Here is a 27,500-nt window from a genome sequence, read left to right as displayed (position 1 = left end):
CCACCTGCATTCTGTCTGGACAACACTACGTTCCAAAAGACCATCCCTACGTGAAGGACATGGAGGAGACAGGGCCTCTGAGAACCGCCCCGACGTGAAGGTTTATCTGCAGTATAGAACAGGACATGGAGGAGACAGGGCCTCTGAGAACCGCCCCTACGTGAAGGTTTATCTGATGAACAGAAGGACATGGAGGAGACAGGGCTTCTGAGAACCGCCCCGACGTGAAGGTTTATCTGCTGTATAGAACAGGACATGGAGGAGACAGGACCTCTGAGAACCACCCCGACGTGAAGGTTTATCTGCTGTATAGAACAGGACATGGAGGAGACAGGGCCTCTGAGAACCGCCCCTACGTGAAGGTTTATCTGCTGAACAGAAGGACATGGAGGAGACAGGGGCTCTGAGAACCGTCCCTATGTGAAGGTTTATCTGCTGAACAGAAGGACATGGAGGAGACAGGGGATCTGAGAGCCGCCCCTATGTGAAGGTTTATCTGATGAACAGAAGCACATAGAGGAGACAGGGTGACCCGGACTCTGAGAAATGACAGGCCTCTTATCATCACAGGAACTCTGTGCATTACCTACCAAAAATGCTGCAACACTGCCACTTAGCAGACAAAATGGCCTCCTCCTTTTATAAAACTGCCTAAACTAAAGTGGCATCACCACTGCTACACCTCCAGGGGGCATGAGAGGGAGGGAGAAAACTCCCTGGTCATACACAGAGCAGGACAACTCCCTGGCCATACACAGAGCAGGACAACTCCCTGGCCATACACAGAGCAGGACAACTCCCTGGCCATACACAGAGCAGGACAACTCCCTGGCCATACACAGAGCAGGACAACTCCCTGGCCATACACAGAGCAGGACGACTCCCTGGCCATACACAGAGCAGGACAACTCCCTGGCCATACACAGAGCAGGACAACTCCCTGGCCATACACAGAGCAGGACAACTCCCTGGCCATACACAGAGCAGGACAACTCACTGGCCATACACAGAGCAGGACAACGCCCTGGCCATACACAGAGCAGGACAACTCCCTGGTCATAAACAGAGCAGGACAACTCCCTGGCCATACACAGAGCAGGACAACTCCCTGGCCATACACAGAGCAGGACAACTCCCTGGCCATACACAGAGCAGGACAACTCCCTGGCCATACACAGAGCAGGACAACTCCCTGGCCATACACAGAGCAGGACAACTCCCTGGCCATACACAGAGCAGGACAACTCCCTGGCCATACACAGAGCAGGACAACTCCCTGGCCAAAGACAGAGCAGGACAACTCCCTGGCCATACACAGAGCAGGACAACTCCCTGGCCATACACAGAGCAGGACAACTCCCTGGCCATACACAGAGCAGGACAACTCCCTGGCCATACACAGAGCAGGACAACTCCCTGGCCATAGACAGAGCAGGACAACTCCCTGGCCATACACAGAGCAGGACAACTCCCTGACCATACACAGAGCAGGACAACTCACTGGTCATAGACAGAGCAGGACAACTCCCTGGCCATACACAGAGCAGGACAACTCCCTGGCCATACACAGAGCAGGACAACTCCCTGGCCATACACAGAGCAGGACAACTCCCTGGCCATACACAGAGCAGGACAACTCCCTGGCCATAGACAGAGCAGGACAACTCCCTGGCCATACACAGAGCAGGACAACTCCCTGACCATACACAGAGCAGGACAACTCACTGGTCATAGACAGAGCAGGACAACTCCCTGGCCATACACAGAGCAGGACAACTCCCTGGCCATACACAGAGCAGGACAACTCCCTGGCCATACACAGAGCAGGACAACTCCCTGGCCATACACAGAGCAGGACAACTCCCTGGCCATAGACAGAGCAGGACAACTCCCTGGCCATACACAGAGCAGGACAACTCCCTGACCATACACAGAGCAGGACAACTCACTGGTCATAGACAGAGCAGGACAACTCCCTGGCCATACACAGAGCAGGACAACTCCCTGGCCATACACAGAGCAGTACAACTCCCTGGCCATACACAGAGCAGGACAACTCCCTGGCCATACACAGAGCAGGACAACTCCCTGGCCATACACAGACCAGGACAACTCCCTGGCCATACACAGAGCAGGACAACTCCCTGGCCATACACAGAGCAGGACAACTCCCTGGCCATACACAGAGCAGAGCAGGACAGAAGAGTTTCCCTTGGTGTCCACATCACCAACAAACTATCATGGTCCAAACATACCAAGACAGTTGTGAAGAGGGCACAACAATGCATTTTCCCCCTCAGGAGAACCGCCCCTACGTGAAGGTTTATCTGCTGAACAGAAGGACATGGAGGAGACAGGGGCTCTGAGAACCGTCCCTATGTGAAGGTTTATCTGCTGAACAGAAGGACATGGAGGAGACAGGGGATCTGAGAGCCGCCCCTATGTGAAGGTTTATCTGATGAACAGAAGCACATAGAGGAGACAGGGTGACCCGGACTCTGAGAAATGACAGGCCTCTTATCATCACAGGAACTCTGTGCATTACCTACCAAAAATGCTGCAACACTGCCACTTAGCAGACAAAATGGCCTCCTCCTTTTATAAAACTGCCTAAACTAAAGTGGCATCACCACTGCTACACCTCCAGGGGGCATGAGAGGGAGGGAGAAAACTCCCTGGTCATACACAGAGCAGGACAACTCCCTGGCCATACACAGAGCAGGACAACTCCCTGGCCATACACAGAGCAGGACAACTCCCTGGCCATACACAGAGCAGGACAACTCCCTGGCCATACACAGAGCAGGACGACTCCCTGGCCATACACAGAGCAGGACGACTCCCTGGCCATACACAGAGCAGGACAACTCCCTGGCCATACACAGAGCAGGACAACTCCCTGGCCATACACAGAGCAGGACAACTCACTGGCCATACACAGAGCAGGACAACGCCCTGGCCATACACAGAGCAGGACAACTCCCTGGTCATAAACAGAGCAGGACAACTCCCTGGCCATACACAGAGCAGGACAACTCCCTGGCCATACACAGAGCAGGACAACTCCCTGGCCATACACAGAGCAGGACAACTCCCTGGCCATACACAGAGCAGGACAACTCCCTGGCCATACACAGAGCAGGACAACTCCCTGGCCATACACAGAGCAGGACAACTCCCTGGCCAAAGACAGAGCAGGACAACTCCCTGGCCATACACAGAGCAGGACAACTCCCTGGCCATACACAGAGCAGGACAACTCCCTGGCCATACACAGAGCAGGACAACTCCCTGGCCATAGACAGAGCAGGACAACTCCCTGGCCATAGACAGAGCAGGACAACTCCCTGGCCATACACAGAGCAGGACAACTCCCTGACCATACACAGAGCAGGACAACTCACTGGTCATAGACAGAGCAGGACAACTCCCTGGCCATACACAGAGCAGGACAACTCCCTGGCCATACACAGAGCAGTACAACTCCCTGGCCATACACAGAGCAGGACAACTCCCTGGCCATACACAGAGCAGGACAACTCCATGGCCATACACAGACCAGGACAACTCCCTGGCCATACACAGAGCAGGACAACTCCCTGGCCATACACAGAGCAGGACAACTCCCTGGCCATACACAGAGCAGAGCAGGACAGAAGAGTTTCCCTTGGTGTCCACATCACCAACAAACTATCATGGTCCAAACATACCAAGACAGTTGTGAAGAGGGCACAACAATGCATTTTCCCCCTCAGGAGACTGAAAAGATTTGACATGGGTCCCCAGATCCTCAAAAGGTTTTACAGCTGCACCATTGAGAGCCTCCTGACCTGTTCACTGCTCAGCATCTGACCGTAAGGCACTACAGTACATCACTGGGGCCGAGCTTCCTGACATCCAGGACCTCTATATTTTACCTTTATTTAACTAGGCAACTCATTTAAGAACAAATTCTTTTTGACCTTGTCAGCTCGGAAATTCAATCTAGCAACCTTTCGGATGCTAGTTCAAAGCTCTAACCACTAGGCTACCGGCCGCCCGGTGTCAGAGGAAAGCCCATAATATTGTCAGAGACTCCAGTCACCCAAGTTATAGACTGTTTTCTCTGCTAACGCACGTCAAGCGGTACCGGAGGGCCAAGTCTAGGACCAAAAGGCTCCTCAACAGCTTCTACCCCCAAGCCATCAGACTGCTGACCAGCTTCTACCCCCCCAAGCCATTAGACTGCTGAACAGCTTCTACCCCCAAGACATTAGACTGCTGAACAGCTTCTACCCCCCCAAGCCATCAGACTGATGAACAGCTTCTACCCCCAAGCCATCAGACTGCTGAACAGCTTCTACCCCCAAGCAATCAGACTGCTGAACAGCTTCTACCCCCAAGCAATCAGACTGCTGAACAGCTTCTACCCCCAAGCAATCAGACTGCTGAACAGCTTCTACCCCCAAGCCATCAGACTGCTGAACAGCTTCTACCCCCAAGCCATCAGACTGCTGAACAGCTTCTACCCCCAAGCCATCAGACTGCTGACCAGCTTCTACCCCCCCAAGCCATTAGACTGCTGAACAGCTTCTACCCCCAAGCCATTAGACTGCTGAACAGCTTCTACCCCCCCAAGCCATCAGACTGATGAACAGCTTCTACCCCCAAGCCATCAGACTGCTGAACAGCTTCTACCCCCAAGCAATCAGACTGCTGAACAGCTTCTACCCCCAAGCAATCAGACTGCTGAACAGCTTCTACCCCCAAGCCATCAGACTGCTGAACAGCTTCTACCCACCAAGCCATCAGACTGCTGAACAGCTTCTACCCCCAAGCCAGGCTGCTGAACAGCTTCTACCCCCAAGCCATCAGACTGCTGAACAGCTTCTACCCCCAAGCCATTAGACTGCTGAACAGCTTCTACCCCCCCAAGCCATCAGACTGCTGAACAGCTTCTACCCCCAAGCCCTCAGACTGCTGAACAGCTTCTACCCCCAAGCAATCAGACTGCTGAACAGCTTCTACCCCCAAGCAATCAGACTGCTGAACAGCTTCAACCCCCAAGCCATCAGACTGCTGAACAGCTTCTACCCCCAAGCCATCAGACTGCTGAACAGCTTCTACCCCCAAGCCATCAGACTGCTGAACAGCTTCTACCCCCAAGCCATCAGACTGCTGAACAGCTTCTACCCCAAGCCATCAGACTGCTGAACAGCTTCTACCCCCAAGCCATCAGACTGCTGAACAGCTTCTACCCCCAAGCCATCAGACTGCTGAACAGCTTCTACCCACCAAGCCATCAGACTGCTGAGCAGCTTCTACCCACCAAGCCATCAGACTGCTGAACAGCTTCTACCCCCAAGCCATCAGACTGCTGAACAGCTTCTACCCCCAAGCCATCAGACTGCTGAACAGCTTCTACCCCCAAGCCATCAGACTGCTGAACAGCTTCTACCCCCAAGCCATCAGACTGCTGAACAGCTTCTACCCCCAAGCCATCAGACTGCTGAACAGCTTCTACCCCCAAGCCATCAGACTGCTGAACAGCTTCTACCCCAAGCCATCAGACTGCTGAACAGCTTCTACCCCCAAGCCATCAGACTGCTGAACAGCTTCTACCCACCAAGCCATCAGACTGCTGAGCAGCTTCTACCCACCAAGCCATCAGACTGCTGAACAGCTTCTACCCCCAAGCCATCAGACTGCTGAACAGCTTCTACCCCCAAGCCATCAGACTGCTGAACAGCTTCTACCCCCAAGCCATCAGACTGCTGAACAGCTTCTACCCCCCCAAGCCATCAGACTGCTGAGCAGCTTCTACCCCCAAGCCATTAGACTGCTGAACAGCTTCTACCCCCAAGCCATCAGACTGCTGAACAGCTTCTACCCCAAGCCATCAGACTGCTGAACAGCTTCTACCCCCAAGCCATTAGACTGCTGAATAGCTTCTACCCCCAAGCCATCAGACTGCTGAACAGCTTCTACCCCCAAGCCAGCCTGCTGAACAGCTTCTACCCCCAAGCCATCAGACTGCTGACCAGCTTCTACCCCCCCAAGCCATTAGACTGCTGAACAGCTTCTACCCCCAAGCCATCAGACTGCTGAACAGCTTCTACCCCCCCAAGCCATCAGACTGATGAACAGCTTCTACCCCCAAGCCATCAGACTGCTGAACAGCTTCTACCCCCAAGCAATCAGACTGCTGAACAGCTTCTACCCCCAAGCAATCAGACTGCTGAACAGCTTCTACCCCCAAGCCATCAGACTGCTGAACAGCTTCTACCCACCAAGCCATCAGACTGCTGAACAGCTTCTACCCCCAAACCAGGCTGCTGAACAGCTTCTACCCCCAAGCCATCAGACTGCTGACCAGCTTCTACCCCCCCAAGCCATTAGACTGCTGAACAGCTTCTACCCCCAAGCCATTAGACTGCTGAACAGCTTCTACCCCCCCAAGCCATCAGACTGATGAACAGCTTCTACCCCCAAGCCATCAGACTGCTGAACAGCTTCTACCCCCAAGCAATCAGACTGCTGAACAGCTTCTACCCCCAAGCAATCAGACTGCTGAACAGCTTCTACCCCCAAGCCATCAGACTGCTGAACAGCTTCTACCCCCAAGCCATCAGACTGCTGAACAGCTTCTAACCCCAAGCCATCAGACTGCTGAACAGCTTCTACCCCCAAGCCATCAGACTGCTGAACAGCTTCTACCCACCAAGCCATCAGACTGCTGAGCAGCTTCTACCCACCAAGCCATCAGACTGCTGAACAGCTTCTACCCCCAAGCCATCAGACTGCTGAACAGCTTCTAACCCCAAGCCATCAGACTGCTGAACAGCTTCTACCCCCAAGCCATCAGACTGCTGAACAGCTTCTACCCCCCAAGCCATCAGACTGCTGAGCAGCTTCTACCCCCAAGCCATCAGACTGCTGAACAGCTTCTACCCCCAAGCCATCAGACTGCTGAACAGCTTCTACCCCCAAGCCATCAGACTGCTGAACAGCTTCTACCCCCAAGCCATTAGACTGCTGAACAGCTTCTACCCCCCCAAGCCATCAGACTGCTGAACAGCTTCTACCCACCAAGCCATTAGACTGCTGAACAGCCTCTACCCCCCAAGCCATCAGACTGGTGAACAATCTCTACCCCCAAGCCATCAGACTGGTGAACAGCTTCTACCCCCAAGCCATCAGACTGGTGAACAGCTTCTACCCCCAAGCCATCAGACTGATGAACAATTCATAAAAATCCCCACCGGACCTTTTACATTGACCCCCCGTTGTACACTGCTGCTACTCGCTGTTTATTACCCATGTATAGTCACTTCACCCCCACCAACATGTACACATTACCTCAACTAGCCTGTACCCGAGAACATTGACTCTGTACCGTAATACCCTGTATATAGCCTCCACATTGACTCTGTACCGTAACACCCTGTATATAAACTCCACATTGACTCTGTACCGTAATACCCTGTATATAGCCTCCACATTGACTCTGTACCGTAATACCCTGTATATAGCCTCCACATTGACTCTGTACCGTATCACCCTGTATATAAACTCCACATTGACTCTGTACCGTAATACCCTGTATATAGCCTCCACATTGACTCTGTACCGTAACACCCTGTATATAGCCTCCACATTGACTCTGTACCGTAATACCCTGTATATAGCCTCCACATTGACTCTGTACCGTAATACCCTGTATATAGCCTCCACATTGACTCTGTACCGTAACACCCTGTATATAAACTCCACATTGACTCTGTACCGTAATACCCTGTATATAGCCTCCACATTGACTCTGTACCGTAATACCCTGTATATAGCCTCCACACTGACTCGGTACCGTAATACCCTGTATATAGCCTCCACATTGACTCTGTACCGTAACACCCTGTATATAGCCTCCACATTGACTCTGTACCGTAACACCCTGTATATAGCCTCCATATTGACTCTGTACCGTAACACCCTGTATACAGCCTCCACATTGACTCTGTACCGTAATACCCTGTATATAGCCTCCACATTAACTCTGTACCGGTACCCCTTGTATATAGCCTCCACATTGACTCTGTACCGTAACACCCTGTATATAGCCTCCACATTGTACCGTAATACCCTGTATATAGCCTCCATATTGACTCTGTACCGTAATACCCTGTATATAGCCTCCACACTGACTCGGTACCGTAATACCCTGTATATAACCTCCACATTGACTCTGTACCGTAATACCCTGTATATAACCTCCACATTGACTCTGTACCATAACACCCTGTATATAACCTCCACATTGACTCTGTACCGTAATACCCTGTATATAGCCACCACATTGACTCTGTACCGTAATACCCTGTATATAGCCTCCATATTGACTCTGTACCGTAACACCCTGTATATAGCCTCCACATTGTACCGTAATACCCTGTATATAGCCTCCATATTGACTCTGTACCGTAATACCCTGTATATAGCCTCCATGTTGACTCTGTACCGTAATACCCTGTATATAGCCTCCATATTGACTCTGTACCGTAACACCCTGTATACAGCCTCCACATTGACTCTGTACCGTAATACCCTGTATATAGCCTCCACATTGACTCTGCACCGTAAAACCCTGTATATAGCCGACACATTGACTCCGCACAGTAAAACCCTGTATATAGCCTCCACATTGACTCTGTACCGTAACACTCTGTATATAGCCTCCATATTGACTCTGTACCGTAACACCCTGTATATAGTCTCCACATTGACTCTGTACTGGTACCCCATGTATATAGCCTCCACATTGACTCTGTACCGTAATACCCTGTATATAGTCTCCACATTGACTCTGTACCGGTACCACCCTATATATAGCCTCTACATTGACTCTGTACCGTAACCCCCTGTATACCATGCAATGCATGGTACCTGTAGGGTTGTGGGTTCGATTCCCACGGGGGACCAATACGAATGAAAATGTATGCACACAGTACTGTAGTGTCTCTGGATAAGAGTCTGCTAAATGACTCACTACTATAGCCTTCCTGGATAAGAGTCTGCTAAATGACTCACTACCTATAGTCTCCCTGGATAAGAGTCTGCTAAATGACTCACTACTATAGTCTCCCTGGATAATATTCTGCTAAATGACTCACTACTATAGTCTCCCTGGATAAGAGTCGGCTAAATGACTCACTACTATAGTCTCCCTGGATAAGAGTCTGCTAAATGACTCACTGCTGTAGTCTCCCTGGATATATATATGTGTGTGTGTGTGTGTGTGTGTGTGTGTGTGTGTGTGTGTGTGTGTGTGTGTGTGTGGTACCGTTTGTATGCAGAGTGGTCGTTCTTGACGCTACACTTCATGTTCTTGAGTTCATCCAGCACAGCGAACATGTTGATGAACTTCCCCAAGGTCAGGAGGTAGGCCTCGGAGACAAAGTCCTTCCTCCTCTCAGCGTGGCAGAGACGACGCACCTCCCCACAGAACCGGTCTATAGCCGTTCGCTGAAGGAGGAGAAACGGAGGGTCGATATCAATGTCAAAAGTGAGTACATTAAAAATGCACTGCTTTAAAAGGTCACTGAGAAAAATAGAACTGCCATGACTGCAACATGAAAAATGTGTAATAATGTGAATAAAATGTTACACAGTGACCAGTGTTTTCCACTTCATGACTTAACTATGCTTCTTTTCATTTAAAACTCACAGAACAGGTCGCCCAGCCCACACCACTGAACAGGTCACCCAGCCCACACCACTGAACAGGTCGCCCAGCCCACACCACTGAACAGGTCACCCAGCCCACACCACTGAACAGGTCACCCAGCCCACACCACCGAACAGGTCGCCCAGCCCACACCACTGAACAGGTCGCCCAGCCCACACCACTGAACAGTTCGCCCAGCCCACACCACACCACAGAACAGGTTGCCCAGCCCACACCACTGAACAGGTTGCCCAGACCACACCACAGACCAGGTCGCCCAGCCCACACCACTGAACAGGTCGCCCAGTCCACACCACTGAACAGGTCGCCCAGCCCACACCACTGAACAGGTCGCCCAGCCCACACCACCGAACAGGTCGCCCAGCCCACACCACACCACTGAACAGGTCGCCCAGCCCACACCACTGAACAGGTCGCCCAGCCCACACCACTGAACAGGTCGCCCAGCCCACACCACTGAACCGGTCGCCCAGCCCACACCACTGAACAGGTTGCCCAGACCACACCACCGAACAGGTCGCCCAGCCCACACCACCGAACAGGTCGCCCAGCCCACACCACACCACAGAACAGGTCGCCCAGACCACACCACACCACTGAACAGTTCGCCCAGCCCATACCACACCACAGAACAGGTTGCCCAGCCCACACCACTGAACAGGTTGCCCAGACCACACCACAGACCAGGTCGCCCAACCCACACCACAGAACAGGTCGCCCAACCCACACCACTGAACAGGTTGCCCAGACCACACCACAGAACAAGTCGCCCAGCCCACACCACTGAACAGGTCGCCTAGCCCACACCACCGAACAGGTCGCCTACATTCAATATAAATCTCAGATCGTGTGACATTAAACACTACCCATCTTTCCTTACATGACTGACAGTGTTATTTGTCAATAAAGCATTTAACAATTGATTTAAAACATTGAACTGAACCCCTGATCGTATCCTGGATCATGGAGAACTCCAGGGAAACAAATAAAGGCTCTATGATGTCTCAATCCGGTGTCTGGCTCACAAATACTGATACTGCTTTTTGCCGATTCTCTGCAGATAAATTCAAAAACATTTGATGAAGATGTTGAATCTTCACTGCAGGACAATAGGTAGTGGAGAGAGAGCCTCATTCTGCAGTACCAATAACATAATTTTTTGCAAAATCGACAATTGCCCGCATAATATGCGAGGGCTTGCATTTTTGACCCAGAGATGTGTGTGCTTTGGGGACCTTTAACAGAAGGTGACTGGCAGAACGGGGGTTGTATGTGGAGAATGAGGGCTACAGTAGATATCTCAGATAGGGGGGAGTGAGGCCCAAGAGGGTTTTATCTGGAAGGTCTGGCTGGGGGTCTGAAAATGTTAGAATTTTAAAAACTATTTTCCTGTAATTCTATATTGTTTCTCAACAGGGAATCCATGTTGATCAGGCAGAACAACCTTTCTCTTAGGTTTTTGCCACAAACTAAATTGAAAAGATTTTCTGACTAGATCACTAACCTATCTCCTTCTCTCAAAGTCCCACCCACAGTGATTGATTGACAGCTCTGAAACCCTACCAACTCTGTCTCAAAAACATCCTGCCCCTCCCCTGACAATCCCGTCCACAGTGAATGGTTATCAGGCCAAACTGTTAAAACTATAATTCACCCAATACAAAATGCCACCCTGGTTTCCTTAACCTAAGTGTCGACAGCAGCAGAGCCAATCAAATACATCATTTGAAGAACAGACGTCATTGGGGGCAATTCATAGGGCAAATAGGACTTAAATCTCAAGAGAGTAGTCCTGATCATATCTGGGCCTAGTTGATATCCAAAACAACTAACACACTGAAAACAGAAATGTTCAGTCATTTTAACTGTAAAGTCAGGTCTTTCTACTGTAAAGTCATGTCTTTCTACTCAATAACACACCAAATGTAAAGTCGGTGGGCAGGTTAAGTCTTTAAAGTATTCAATCCTTTAACTGTGTATGTAGGATGGAATCAAGCCATTAGAAAGTACCAGAAGCCACCAGAATAGAGCTTGTTCGACAACAACAACAACAACAACTCCCTGGCAGCCTACTTTATCAATGTGCTGGCTACTCTGTGTACTTCTGGAAGACACTGCAGTGACAGAACACTGGAGGAACATCTACACACAGACATGGTGTTGCTGGTGGGTGTGACAGAGAGAGAGGTTAGGGTGTCTGGTTGGTGTGACAGAGAGGTCAGGGTGTCTGGTTGGTGTGACAGAGAGGTTAGAGTGTCTGGTTGGTGTGACAGAGAGAGGGGTCAGGGTGTCTGGTTGATGTGACAGAGAGAGGGGTTAGGGTGTCTGGTTGGTGTGACAGAGAGAGGGGTTAGGGTGTCTGGTTGGTGTGACAGAGAGAGGGGTTAGGGTGTCTGGTTGGTGTGACAGAGAGAGGGGTCAGGGTGTCTGGTTGGTGTGACAGAGAGGTCAGGGTGTCTGGTTGGTGTGACAGAGAGAGGGGTTAGGGTGTCTGGTTGGTGTGACAGAGAGAGGGGTTAGGGTGTCTGGTTGGTGTGACAGAGAGGTCAGGGTGTCTGGTTGGTGTGACAGAGAGAGGGGTTAGGGTGTCTGGTTGGTGTGACAGAGAGAGGGGTTAGGGTGTCTGGTTGGTGTGACAGAGAGGTCAGGGTGTCTGGTTGGTGTGACAGAGAGAGGGGTTAGGGTGTCTGGTTGGTGTGACAGAGAGGTCAGGGTGTCTGGTTGGTGTGACAGAGAGAGGGGTCAGGGTGTCTGGTTGGTGTGACAGAGAGAGGGGTCAGGGTGTCTGGTTGGTGTGACAGAGGGGTCAGGGTGTCTAGTTGGTGGGACAGAGAGAGGTCAGAGTGTCTGGTTGGTGGGACAGAGAGAGAGGTGAGGGTGTCTGGTTGGTGGGATAGAGAGAGAGGTGAGGGTGTCTAGTTGGTGGGACAGAGAGAGAGGTCAGGGTGTCTGGTTGGTGGGACAGAGAGAGAGGTGAGGGTGTCTAGTTGGTGGGACAGAGAGAGAGATGAGGGTGTCTGGTTGGTGTGACAGAGAGAGAGGTCAGGGTGTCTGGTTGGTGGGACAGAGAGAGAGGTCAGGGTGTCTGGTTGGTGGGACAGAGAGAGAGGTCAGGGTGTCTGGTTGGTGGGACAGAGAGAGAGGTGAGGGTGTCTGGTTGGTGGGACAGAGAGAGAGGTGAGGGTGTCTGGTTGGTGGGACAGAGAGAGAGGTCAGGGTGTCTGGTTGGTGGGACAGAGAGAGAGAGAGGTGAGGGTGTCTCTGGCTGGTTGGTGTTACCTGGAAGTACATAAAGTTCATGAGCTTGGTGACCTCAGGCTCCAGCACCTCCACTGTCTTTTCATAGATCTCCACTCTGTTGGGCTGCTCATTACACTTCACCTGGTAGAGGGAGGAAGAGAGAAGAGAGCAATTCACATGGGGGATCAGGAGCAATTCACATGGGAGATCAGGAGCAATACATTGCATGAAGACCTACAATAGTTTGCAACTACAATGAAAAAATGGATTGTAATGTTAGAGTTATGTGGAGTATCAGATGAGCCTCAGGCATGCAGTGGTTACCTGTGGGATAGCATGAGAGCAGTATATCAGTCAGCCATGCAGTGGTTACCTGTGGGATAGCATGAGAGCAGTATATCAGTCAGCCATGCAGTGGTTACCTGTGGGATAGCATGAGAGCATTATATCAGTCAGCCATGCAGTGGTTACCTGTGGGATAGCATGAGAGCAGTATATCAGTCAGCCATGCAGTGGTTACCTGTGGGATAGCATGAGAGCAGTATATCAGTCAGCCATGCAGTGGTTACCTGTGGGATAGCATGAGAGCAGTATATCAGTCAGCCATGCAGTGGTTACCTGTGGGATAGCATGAGAGCAGTATATCAGTCAGCCATGCAGTGGTTACCTGTGGGATAGCATGAGAGCATTATATCAGTCAGCCATGCAGTGGTTACCTGTGGGATAGCATGAGAGCAGTATATCAGTCAGCCATGCAGTGGTTACCTGTGGGATAGCATGAGAGCAGTATATCAGTCAGCCATGCAGTGGTTACCTGTGGGATAGCATGAGAGCAGTATATCAGTCAGCCATGCAGTGGTTACCTGTGGGATAGCGCGAGAGCAGCTCCTCCACGTGTACAGCATCACAGCATACTCCTGGCCCTCCTCCAGCATCTCATTCTAAAGGAAGACATTTGAAAGGCTCTCAAACACAATACAGATACTAGCCTCTCTCTCTGAGGTACAATACAGCTACTAGCCTCTCTCTCTCTCTCTCTGAGGTTCCTGAGGTACAATACAGATACTAGCCTCTCTCTCTGAGGTTCCTGAGGTACAATACAGATACTAGCCTCTCTGAGGTTCCTGAGGTACAATACAGATACTAGCCTCTCTCTCAGAGGTTCCTGAGGTACAATACAGATACTAGCCTCTCTGAGGTTCCTGAGGTACAATACAGATACTAGCCTCTCTCTCTGAGGTTCCTGAGGTACAATACAGTTACTAGCCTCTCTGAGGTTCCTGAGGTACAATACAGATACTAGCCTCTCTCTCTGAGGTACAATACAGATACTAGCCTCTCTCTCTCTTTCTCTGAGGTTCCTGAGGTACAATACAGATACTAGCCTCTCTCTCTGAGGTTCCTGAGGTACAATACAGATACTAGCCTCTCTGAGGTTCCTGAGGTACAATACAGATACTAGCCTCCTCTCTCTCTGAGGTTCCTGAGGTATAATACAGATACTAGCCTCTCTGAGGTTCCTGAGGTACAATACAGATACTAGCCTCTCTCTCTGAGGTTCCTGAGGTACAATACAGATACTAGCCTCTCTGAGGTTCCTGAGGTACAATACAGATACTAGCCTCTCTCTCTGAGGTACAATACAGATACTAGCCTCTCTGAGGTTCCTGGGGTACAATACAGATACTAGCCTCTGTCTCTGAGGTACAAAACAGCTACTAGCCTCTCTCTCTGAGGTACAATACAGCTACTAGCCTCTCTCTCTGAGGTACAATACAGATACTAGCCTCTCTCTCTGAGGTACAATACAGCTACTAGCCTCTCTCTCTGAGGTACAATACAGCTACTAGCCTCTCTCTCTGAGGTACAATACAGCTACTAGCCTCTCTCTCTGAGGTACAATACAGATACTAGCCTCTCTCTCTGAGGTACAATACAGCTACTAGCCTCTCTCTCTCAGAGGTTCCTGAGGTACAATACAGCTACTAGCCTCTCTCAGAGGTTCCTGAGGTACAATACAATACAATACAGATACTAGCCTCTCTCTGAGGTACAATACAGATTCTAGCCTCTCTCTCAGATGTTGCTGAGGTATTGTAGTGCTTCAGTGCATTCAGAGCAGCCTTGGTCCCTGGTTGGTTGGCTGGCTGCATACAAAGTGCTGTTTGATAGAGCCTTGGCAGGTGGGCAGGCGCTCTACAACATCAATTACCCCTCACTAATTGTGTACAAAGCACCACTATTCACCACTATTCCCCTACTAAAGCAGACATGTCACAGTGCAGCAGAGAGACCTGGTATGTGTGGCACCCAAATGGCACCCCATTCCATATATAGTGCACTACTTTAGACCAGAGCCCTATTCCCTATATAGTGCACTACTTTAGACCAGAGCCCTATTCTCTATATAGTGCACTACTTTAGACCAGAGCCCTATTCCCTATATAGTGCACTACTTTAGACCAGAGCCCTATTCCCTATATAGTGCACTACTTTAGACCAGAGCCCTATTCCCTATATAGTGCACTACTTTAGACCAGAGCCCTATTCCCTATGTAGTGCACTACTTTAGACCAGAGCCATAGGGGTCTATATAGGGAATAGGGTGCCATTTGTGATGCAACTCAAGAGCTTGGCCTGGGTCCTCGTTCCTGTCACAGGGACACAGCCAAGTCTCCTCAGCCTTATTTCACCCATATAAACCCTAATAAATCCTTATTCACCCTATAAACCATCCCACCAGCTCTCTCTCTCTAACTCTACCCCTCTCTTTTGTCCCTGTTCGGGGGACTAAGTTTCCCACATGAAGTGCGAACAGACTAGAGAATTTAGAGGAAGTTCATGAACGGAGTTTATTCATTCCAAAAGGCATAACGAATACTTTTTCAATCTATTCATGAGGCTACACATGGCAATTGGTACTTACCACACCAGAGTGGACGGAGGCCTGCTCGATGTGTCTGGAACCTGGTACTTACCATGCTAGAGTGGACGGAGGCCTGCTCGATGTGTCTGGAACCTGGTACTTACCATGCTAGAGTGGACGGTGGCCTGCTCGATGTGTCTGGAACCTGGTACTTACCATGCTAGAGTGGACGGTGGCCTGCTCGATGTGTCTGGAACCTGGTACTTACCATGCTAGAGTGAACGGTGGCCTGCTCGATATATCTGGCGATCCCCGTCACAAAAGCATTACGGTCCTCAAAGTTGGTGTTGAAGTTGGGCTGCAAAGAGATGGGATGTTAGATTGGAATCAAAGGAAGGCTAACAGTTTGCTCTGTGCGCACAGACACGGTGCAAATGAGTACTGTAATTACCTGGTCTGAGAACAGTTCTTACCTGGTACATGAGGGAGCAGGGCAGGGGCTCGATGCAGGGCTGCTGGTCTGGGAGAGGCAGCTCCTCCAAAAGGTCCACATTGGACAGAGCATCCTCCAGGGTCACCGTGGACGCCATGCTGCTGCAACAACACACAGATATAGGAGTTAGAGATATGATGCTGGAACACACAGATATAGGAGTTAGAGACATGATGCTGCAACAACACACAGATATAGGAGTTAGAGATATGATGCTGCAACAACACACAGATATAGGAGTTAGAGATATGATGCTGCAACAACACACAGATATAGGAGTTAGAGATATGATGCTGCTGGAACAACACACAGATATAGGAGTTAGAGATATGATGCTGCTGGAATAACACACAGATATAGGAGTTAGAGATATGATGCTGGAACACACAGATATAGGAGTTAGAGATATGATGCTGGAACACACAGATATAGGAATTTGAGATATGATGATGCTGGAACAACACACAGATATAGGAGTTAGAGATATGATGCCGCTGCAACAACACACAGATATAGGAGTTAGAGATATGATGCTGCAACAACACACAGATATAGGAGTTAGAGATATTATGCTGCAACAACAGACAGATATAGGAGTTAGAGATATTATGCTGCAACAACAGACAGATATAGGAGTTAGAGATATTATGCTGCAACAACAGACAGATATAGGAGTTAGAGATATGATGCTGCAACAACACACAGATATAGGAGTTAGAGATATTATGCTGCAACAACAGACAGATATAGGAGTTAGAGATATGATGCTGCAACAACACACAGATATAGGAGTTAGAGATATTATGCTGCAACAACAGACAGATATAGGAGTTAGAGACATGATGCCGCTGGAACAAAACAGATATAGGAGTTAGAGATATGATGCTGCTGGAACAAGACAGATATAGGAGTTAGAGACATGATGCTGCGGTAACAAAACAGATATAGGAGTTAGAGATATGATGCCGCTGCTGAAACAAGACAGATATGGGGGTTAGAGATATGATGCTGCAACAACACACAGATATAGGAGTTAGAGATATGATGCTGCAACAACACACATATATAGGAGTTAGAGATATGACGATGGAACACACAGATATAGGAGTTAGAGATATGATGCTGCTGGAATAACACACAGATATAGGAGTTATAGATATGATGCTGCTGGAATAACACACAGATATAGGAGTTAGAGATATGATGCTGCTGGAATAACACACAGATATAAGAGTTAGAGATATGATGCTGGAACACACAGATATAGGAGTTAGAGATATGATGCTGGAACACACAGATATAGGAGTTAGAGATATGATGCTGCTGCAACAACACACAGATATAGGAGTTAGAGATATGATGCTGCTGGAACACACAGATATAGGAGTTAGAGACATGATGCTGCAACAACACACATATATAGGAGTTAGAGATATGATGCTGGAACACACAGATATAGGAGTTAGAGATATGATGCTGCTGGAATAACACGCAGATATAGGAGTTAGAGATATGATGCTGCTGGAATAACACACAGATATAGGAGTTAGAGATATGATGCTGCTGGAATAACACACAGATATAGGAGTTAGAGATATGATGCTGGAACACACAGATATAGGAATTTGAGATATGATGCCGCTGCAACAACACACAGATATAGGAGTTAGAGATATGATGCCGCTGCTGAAACAAGACAGATATGGGGGTTAGAGATATGATGCTGCAACAACACACAGATAAAGGAGTTAGAGATATGATGCTGGAACACACAGATATAGGAGTTAGAGATATGATGCTGCTGGAATAACACACAGATATAGGAGTTAGAGATATGATGCTGCTGGAATAACACACAGATATAGGAGTTAGAGATATGATGCTGCTGGAATAACACACAGATATAGGAGTTAGAGATATGATGCTGCTGGAATAACACACAGATATAGGAGTTAGAGATATGATGCTGCTGGAATAACACACAGATATAAGAGTTAGAGATATGATTCTGGAACACACAGATATAGGAGTTAGAGATATGATGCTGGAACACACAGATATAGGAATTTGAGATATGATGATGCTGGAACAACACACATATATAGGAGCTAGAGATATGATGCCGCTGCAACAACACACAGATATAGGAGTTAGAGATATGATGCCGCTGCAACAACACACAGATATAGGAGTTAGAGATATGATGCTGCAACAACACACAGATATAGGAGTTAGAGATATGATGCTGCTGGAATAACACACAGATATAGGAGTTAGAGATATTATGCTGCAACAACAGACAGATATATGAGTTAGAGACATGATGCCGCTGGAACAAAACAGATATAGGAGTTAGAGATATGATGCTGCTGGAACAAGACAGATATAGGAGTTAGAGACATGATGCTGCGGTAACAAAACAGATATAGGAGTTAGAGATATGATGCCGCTGCTGAAACAAGACAGATATGGGGGTTAGAGATATGATGCTGCAACAACACACAGATATAGGAGTTAGAGATATGATGCTGCTGGAACAAGACAGATATAGGAGTTAGAGATATGATGCCGCTGCAACAACACACAGATAAGACGGTCCCCAACCTATCGTGTTTTTGGTTTGTTTATTTGCAACTTATTGTTTTACTATTTTGTACATAATGTTGCAGTGACCGTCTCTTACGACCGAAAATAACTTCCAGGCATCAGGACTGTGATTACTCACCACGGACTAGCAGAATCCTTTTTTTCCTTTCACGACTCTGACGAGCCCGACGAGAAGGATAGATATACTGCTTTCTCGCGGAAGATTAAACTACCAACTGGACATTCAAAACTGTTACATCTTATGCTTCACGGAGTCGTGGCTGAACGATGACACTATCAACATACAGCTGGCTGGTTATACGATGTACCGGCAGGATAGAACAGTGGCCTCTGTTAAGACAAGTGGCGGCGGACTATGTATTTTTGTAAATAACAGCTGGTGCACGATATCTAAGGAAGTCTTGAGCTATTGCTCGCCTGAGGTAGAATAGCTAATGATATTCTCTAGACCAACTATCTACCGAGAGAGTTTTCATCTGTATTCTTCTATTTTTCGTAGCTGTTTACATACCACCACAGTCAGAGGTTGGCACTAAGACAGCATTGTATGAGCTGTATACCGGCATAAGCAAACAATAAACTGCTCATCCAGAGGCGGCACTCCTAGTAGCCGGGGACTTTAATGCAGGGAAACGTAAATCTGTTTTACCAAATGTCTATCAACATGTTAAATGTGCAACCAGAGGGAAAATAATTCTAGACCACCTTTACTTCACACACAGAGACGCATACAAAGCTCTCCCTCACCCTCCATTTGACAAATCTGACCATAATTCTATCCTCCTGATTCCGGCTTACAAGCAAAAACTAAAGCAGGAAGCACCAGTGACTAGATCAATAAAAAAGTGATCAGAGGAAGCAGATGCTACACTACAGGACTGTTTTGCAGCACAGACTGGAATATGCTCCGGGATTCCTCCGATGGCATTGAGGAGTACACCACATCAGTCATTGGCATCATCAATAAGTGCATCGATGACGTCATCCCCACAGTAACCATACATACATACCCCAACCAGAAGTTATGGATTACAGGCAGAACCCACACTGAGCTAAAGGCTAGAGCTGCCACTTTTAAGGAGTGGGACTCCAACCTGGAAGCTTATAAGAAATCCCACTATGCCCTCCGAGGAAACATCAAACAGGCAAAGCGTCAATACAGGACTGAGATCGAATCGTACTACACCGGATCTGACGCTCATCGGATGTGGCAGGGCCTGCAAACCATTACAGACTACAAAGGGAAACACAGCCGAGAGCTGCCCAGTGACAAGAGCCTATCAGACGAGCTAAACTACTTCCATGCTCGCTTTGAAGCAAATAACACTGTAACATGCATGAGAGCACCAGCTGTTCTCGGAAGACTATGTGATCACGCTCTCCGCAGCCGATGTGAGTAAGACCTTTAAACAGGTCAATATTCACAAGGCCAGGCAGATTACCAGGACGTATACTGTGAGCATGCGCTGACCAACTGGCAAGTGTCTTCACTAACATTTTCAACCTGTCCCTGTCTGAGTCTGTAATATCAGCATGTTTTAAGCAGACCACCATAGTGCCTGTGCCCAAGAACATTAAGGTAACCTGCCTAAATGACTACCGACACGTAGCACTCACGCCTTTAGCCATGAAGTGCTTCGAAAGGCTGGTCATGGCTCACATCAACACCATTATCTCAGAAACCCTAGACCCACTCCAATTTGCATACTGCCCCAACAGATCCATAGATGATGCAATCTCTATTGCACTCCACACTGCCCTTTCACACGTGGACAAAAGGAACACCTATGTGAGAATGCTCTTCATTGACTCCAGCTCAGCGTTCAACACCATAGTGCCCTCCAAGCTCATCACTAAGCTAAGGACCCTGGGACTAAACACCTCCCTCTGCAACTGGAACCTGGACTTCCTGATGGGCCACGCCCAAATGGTAAGGGTAGGTAACAACACATCCGCCACGCTGATCCTCAACACAAGGGCCCCTCAGGGGTACATGCTCAGTCCCCTCCTGTACTCCATGTTCGCTCATGACTGCACGGCCAGGCACGACTCCAACACCATCATTAAATTTGCAGATGACACAACAGTGGTAGGCCTGATCACTGACAACGATGAGACAGCCTAAAGGGAGGAGGTCAGAGACCTGGCCGTGTGGTGCAAGGACAACAACCTCTCCCTCAATGTGATCAAGACAAAGGAGATGATTGTGGACTACAGGAGAAGGACGACCAAGCACGCCCCCATTCTCATCGATGGGGCTGTAGTGGAGCAGGTTGAGAGCTTCAAGTACCTTGGTGTCCACATCACCAACAAACTAACATGGTCCAAACACACCAAGACAGAAGAGGGCACGACAAACCCAATCCCCCCCTAGGAGACTGAAAAGATTTGGCATGGGTCCTTAGATCCTCAAAAAGTTCTACAGCTGCACCATCGAGAGCATCCTGACTGGTTGCATCACTGCCTGGTATGGCAACTGCCTGGCATGGCCAATTAATTAGGGCTGATTTCAAGTTTTCATAGCAATCTGTAATCAGCCTTTTTGGACGCCGATTATGGCTGATTACATTGCAATCCATGAGGAAACTGAGTGGCAGGCTGACCACCTGTTCTGTGAGTGCAGCGTCAAAAGGACCTTGTGGCTGCAAGGAGCCAAGGTAAGTTGCTAGCTAGCATTAAACTTATCTTATAAAAAACTGTCAATCTTCACATAATCACTAGTTAACTACACATGGTTGCTGATATTACTAGTTTACCTAGCTTGTCCTGCGTTGCATATAATCAATGAGGTGCCTGTTAATTTATCATCGAATCACAGCCAACTTCAACTTTGCCAAACGGGTGATGATTTAACAAAAGCACATTAGCGAAAAAATCATAAACATCAACATCAAAAATAAATACAGAGCTGTGCCACCAGAGACTCTGGGTTCGCGCCCAGGCTCTGTCGTAACCGGCCGCGACCGGGAGGTCCGTGGGGCGACGCACAATTGGCCTAGCGTCGTCCGGGCTAGGGAGGGCTTGGCCGGTAGGGATATCCTTGTCTCATCGCGCACCAGCGACTCATGTGGCGGGCCGGGCGAAGTGCACGCTAACCAAGGTTGCCAGGTGCACGGTGTTTCCTCCGACACATTGGTGCGGCTGGCATCCGGGTTGGATGTGCGGAGTCACAGAAATGCAACAGATTGGGCCGCCTGGCTCGTTGCGAACTGTTTCTTCCTAACAAAGACCGTAATTCATTTGCCAGAATTTTACATAATTATGACATAACATTGAAGGTTGTACAATGTAACAGCAACATTTAGACTTATGGATGCCACCCGTTCGACAAAATATGGAATGGTTCCGTATTTCACTGAAAGAATAAATGTTTTGTTTTCAAAAGGATAGTTTCCTGATTTGACCATATCAATGACCAAATGATTGTATTTCTGTGTTTATTATTTTATAATTAAGTCTATGATTTGATAGAGCAGTCTGACTGAGCGGTGGTAGGCAGCAGCAGGCTCGTAAGCATTCATTCAAACAGCACTTTACTGCGTTTGCGAGCAGCTCTTAGCAATGCTTGAAGCACAGCACAGTTTATTTATTTATTTTACCTTTATTTAACCAGGTAGGCCAGTTGAGAACAAGTTCTCATTTACAACTGCGACCTGGCCAAGATAAAGCAAAGCAGTTCGACACATACAACACAAAGTTACACATGGAATTAACAAATACACAGTCACTAACACAATAGAAAAGTATATATACAGTGTGTGCAAATGAGGTAGGATTAGGGAGGTAAGGCAATAAATAGGCCATAGTGCCAAAATAATTACAATTTAGCAATTAAACACTGGAGTGACAGATGTGCAGAAGAGGAATGTGCAAGTAGAGATACTGGGGTGCAAAGGAGCAAAAACAATATATAACAATATGGGGATGAGGTAGTTGGGTGGGCTGTTTACAGATGGGCTATGTACAGATGTAATTATCTGTAAACTGCTCTCACAGCTGATGCTTAAAGTTAGCAGGGGAGATATGAGTCTCCAGCTTATGACTTCAAGCCTATCAACTCCTGAGATTACACTGGCAATACTAAAGTGCCTATAAGAACATCCAATAGTCAAAGGTATATGAAATACAAATGGTAGAGAGAGAAATAGTCGACGCGTCATAATTCCTATAATAATTACAACCTAAAACTTCTTACCTGGGAATATTGAACCACCAGCTTTCATATGTTCTCATGTTCTGAGCAAGGAACTGAAACATTAGCTTTCTTACATGGCACATATTGCACTTTTACTTTCTTCTCCAACACTGTTTCTGCATTATTTAAACCAAATTGAACATGTTTCACTATTTACTTGAGGCAAAATTGATTTTATTGATGTATTATATGTATTATGTTAAAATAAAAGTGTTCATTCAGTATTGTTGTAATTGTCATTATCACAAATACAGTGCCTTGCGAAAGTATTCGGCCCCCTTGAACTTTGCGACCTTTTGCCACATTTCAGGCTTCAAACATAAAGATATAAAACTGTATTTTTTTGTGAAGAATCAACAACAAGTGGGACACAATCATGAGGTGGAACGACATTTATCGGATATTTCAAACTTTTTTAACAAATCAAAAACTGAAAAATTGGGCATGCAAAATTATTCAGCCCCTCTACTTTCAGTGCAGCAAACTCTCTCCAGAAGTTCAGTGAGGATCTCTGAATGATCCAATGTTGACCTAAATGACTAATGATGATAAATACAATCCACCTGTGTGTAATCAAGTCTCCGTATAAATGCACCTGCACTGTGATAGTCTCAGAGGTCCGTTAAAAGCGCAGAGAGCATCATGAAGAACAAGGAACACACCAGGCAGGTCCGAGATACTGTTGTGAAGAAGTTTAAAGCCGGATTTGGATACAAAAAGATTTCCCAAGCTTTAAACATCCCAAGGAGCACTGTGCAAGCGATAATATTGAAATGGAAGGAGTATCAGACCACTGCAAATCTACCAAGACCTGGCCGTCCCTCTAAACTTTCAGCTCATACAAGGAGAAGACTGATCAGAGATGCAGCCAAGAGGCCCATGATCACTCTGGATGAAGAGATCTACAGCTGAGGTGGAAGACTCTGTCCATAGGACAACAATCAGTCGTATATTGCACAAATCTGGCCTTTATGGAAGAGTGGCAAGAAGAAAGCCATTTCTTAAAGATATCCATAAAATGTGTCCTTTAAAGTTTGCCACAAGCCACCTGGGAGACACACCAAACATGTGGAAGAAGGTGCTCTGGTCAGATGAAACCAAAATTGAACTTTTTGGCAACAATGCAAAACGTTATGTTTGGCGTAAAAGCAACACAGCTCATCACCCTGAACACACCATCCCCACTGTCAAACATGGTGGTGGCAGCATCATGGTTTGGGCCTGCTTTTCTTCAGCAGGGACAGGGAAGATGGTTAAAATTGATGGGAAGATGGATGGAGCCAAATACAGGACCATTCTGGAAGAAAACCTGATGGAGTCTGCAAAAGACCTGAGACTGGGACGGAGATTTGTCTTCCAACAAGACAATGATCCAAAACATAAAGCAAAATCTAGAATGGAATGGTTCAAAAATAAACATATCCAGGTGTTAGAATGTATATATAGACTCCCCTTTTTTCTACTGTGTTATTGACTTGTTAATTGTTTACTCCATGTGTAACTCTGTGTTGCTGTCTGTTCACACTGCTTTGCTTTATCCAGGTCGCAGTTGCAAATGAGAACTTGTTCTCAACTAGCCTACCTGGTTAAATAAAGGTGAAATAAATTTTTTTTTTTTAAATGGCCAAGTCAAAGTCCAGACCTGAATCCAATCGAGAATCTGTGGAAAGAACTGAAAACTGCTGTTCACAAATGCTCTCCATCCAACCTCACTGAGCTCGAGCTGTTTTGCAAGGAGGAATGGGAAAAAATGTCAGTCTCTCGATGTGCAAAACTGATAGAGACATACCCCAAGCAATTTACAGCTGTAATCGCAGCAAAAGGTGGCGCTACAAAGTATTAACTTAAGGGGGCTGAATAATTTTGCACGCCCAATTTTTCAGTTTTTGATTTGTTAAAAAAGTTTGAAATATCCAATAAATGTCGTTCCACTTCATGATTGTGTCCCACATGTTGTTGATTCTTCACAAAAAAATACAGTTTTATATCTTTATGTTTGAAGCCTGAAATGTGGCAAAAGGTCGCAAAGTTCAAGGGGGCCGAATACTTTCGCAAGGCACTGTACATGTAAAAATCGGCCGATTAGTACCCCCTGTATATAGCCTCCACATTGACTCTATACCGTAACACCCTGTATATAACCTCCACATTGATTCTGTTCCCCCTGTATATAGCCTCCACATTGACTCTGTACCAGTACCCCCTGTATATAGCCTCTACATTGACTCTGTACCGTAACACCCTGTATATAGCCTCCACATTGACTCTGTACCGTAACACCCTGTATATAGCCTCCACATTGATTCTGTACCCCTGTACATCGCCTCCACATTGACTCTGTACCGTAATACCCTGTATATAGCCTCCACATTGACTCTGTACCGGTACCCCCTGTATATAGCCTCCACATTGACTCTGTACCGTAACACCCTGTGTATAGCCTCCACATTGACTCTGTACCGTAATACCATGTGTATAGCCTCCACATTGACTCTGTACTGTAATACCATGTATATAGCCTCCATCTTGACTCTGTACCGTAATACCCTGTATATAGCCTCCACATTGACTCTGTACCGTAATACCATGTATATAGCCTCCACACTGACTCTGTACCGTAATACCATGTATATAGCCTCCATTTTGACTCTAAGGTCTACTACACCTGTTGTATTCAGCATTTCACTGTAAGGTCTACTGCACCTGTTGTATTCAGCATTTCACTGTAAGGTCTACTACACCTGTTGTATTCAGCATTTCACTGTAAGGTCTACTACACCTGTTGTATTCAGCATTTCACTGTAAGGTCTACTACACCTGTTGTATTCAGCATTTCACTGTAAGGTCTACTACACCTGTTGTAATTCAGCATTTCACTGTAAGGTCTACTACACCTGTTGTATTCAGCATTTCACTGTAAGGTCTACTACACCTGTTGTATTCAGCATTTCACTGTAAGGTCTACTATACCTGTTGTATTCAGCATTTCACTGTAAGGTCTACTATACCTGTTGTATTCAGCATTTCACTGTAAGGTCTACTACACCTGTTGTATTCAGCATTTCACTGTAAGGTCTACTACACCTGTTGTATTCAGCATTTCACTGTAAGGTCTACTACACCTGTTGTATTCAGCATTTCACTGTAAGGTCTACTATACCTGTTGTATTCAGCATTTCACTGTAAGGTCTACTACACCTGTTGTATTCAGCATTTCACTGTAAGGTCTACTACACCTGTTGTATTCAGCATTTCACTGTGAGGTCTACTACACCTGTTGTATTCAGCATTTCACTGTAAGGTCTACTACACCTGTTGTATTCAGCATTTCACTGTAAGGTCTACTACACCTGTTGTATTCAGCATTTCACTGTAAGGTCTACTACACCTGTTGTATTCAGCATTTCACTGTAAGGTCTACTACACCTGTTGTATTCAGCATTTCACTGTAAGGTCTACTATACCTGTTGTATTCAGCATTTCACTGTAAGGTCTACTACACCTGTTGTATTCAGCATTTCACTGTAAGGTCTACTACACCTGTTGTATTCAGCATTTCACTGTGAGGTCTACTACACCTGTTGTATTCAGCATTTCACTGTAAGGTCTACTACACCTGTTGTATTCAGCATTTCACTGTGAGGTCTACTACACCTGTTGTATACGGGGCATGTGACAAATAAAATGTAGATATATATATATATTTTTTTTATATATATATATATAAATGTATATATATTTATATAAATGATAAGATAGTTCGACAGCCCTGTCTGTAAGCTTTCAAATGATATCAAACACAACCATGTATCTTTTCCAGTGATGAAGACATATCTCATGGCACAGTGGGGTAAATAGGTCCCCTTGATCTCTTGAATGTTTTAGCATTCAGGTCCAGAAAGTCACTTTCCGTGCACTTCTACAACGAGCAAATATATCTGGAAGGTTGCATTCAAATCAAAAGGGGTGCTGTCAAAAAAGTGATTGAATTCAAATGGATTTACCCCCATAAGAGGCTTAACTGCCCTGGTACCAGGAATAGCCCTAGGAGGGGGAGAGCAAGCAGCACAGGAAACAGAGAGCCACAGCTAGCCCTAACTGAGACAGACAGGCTCTGGGGACACAGCTAGCCCTAACTGAGACAGACAGGCTCTGGGGACACAGCTAGCCCTAACTGAGACAGACAGACAGGCTCTGGGGACACAGCTAGCCCTAACTGAGACAGACAGGCTCTGGGGACACAGCTAGCCCTAACTGAGACAGACAGGCTCTGGGGACACAGCTAGCCCTAACTGAAACAGACAGGCTCTGGGGACACAGCTAGCCCTAACTGAGACAGACAGACAGGCTCTGGGGACACAGCTAGCCCTAACTGAGA

At 47.3% G+C, this 27,500-nt stretch overlaps 1 protein-coding gene across 3 annotated transcripts in view; it reads right to left on the bottom strand.

The window, feature by feature from the left end:
- Nucleotides 1-27,500, bottom strand: part of LOC139412784 (cytoplasmic FMR1-interacting protein 1 homolog) — a gene marked incomplete at its 3' end in the record, with an annotated part of 108,281 nt that overhangs the window by 76,517 nt on the left and 4,264 nt on the right. Inside the window, 5 exon segments of one of the 3 annotated variants that reach the window (XM_071159619.1) lie at nt 9,317-9,498; nt 13,001-13,102; nt 13,825-13,902; nt 16,096-16,185; nt 16,301-16,418. In XM_071159619.1, the coding sequence (XP_071015720.1) occupies nt 9,317-9,498; nt 13,001-13,102; nt 13,825-13,902; nt 16,096-16,185; nt 16,301-16,417 (569 nt within the window). 3 annotated transcript variants of the gene reach the window in all.

The sequence above is a fragment of the Oncorhynchus clarkii genome, chromosome 1 (genome assembly GCF_045791955.1).
Source record: "Oncorhynchus clarkii lewisi isolate Uvic-CL-2024 chromosome 1, UVic_Ocla_1.0, whole genome shotgun sequence".
Taxonomy (NCBI): domain Eukaryota; kingdom Metazoa; phylum Chordata; class Actinopteri; order Salmoniformes; family Salmonidae; genus Oncorhynchus; species Oncorhynchus clarkii.
This window is presented reverse-complemented; position numbering and strand designations above follow the sequence as displayed.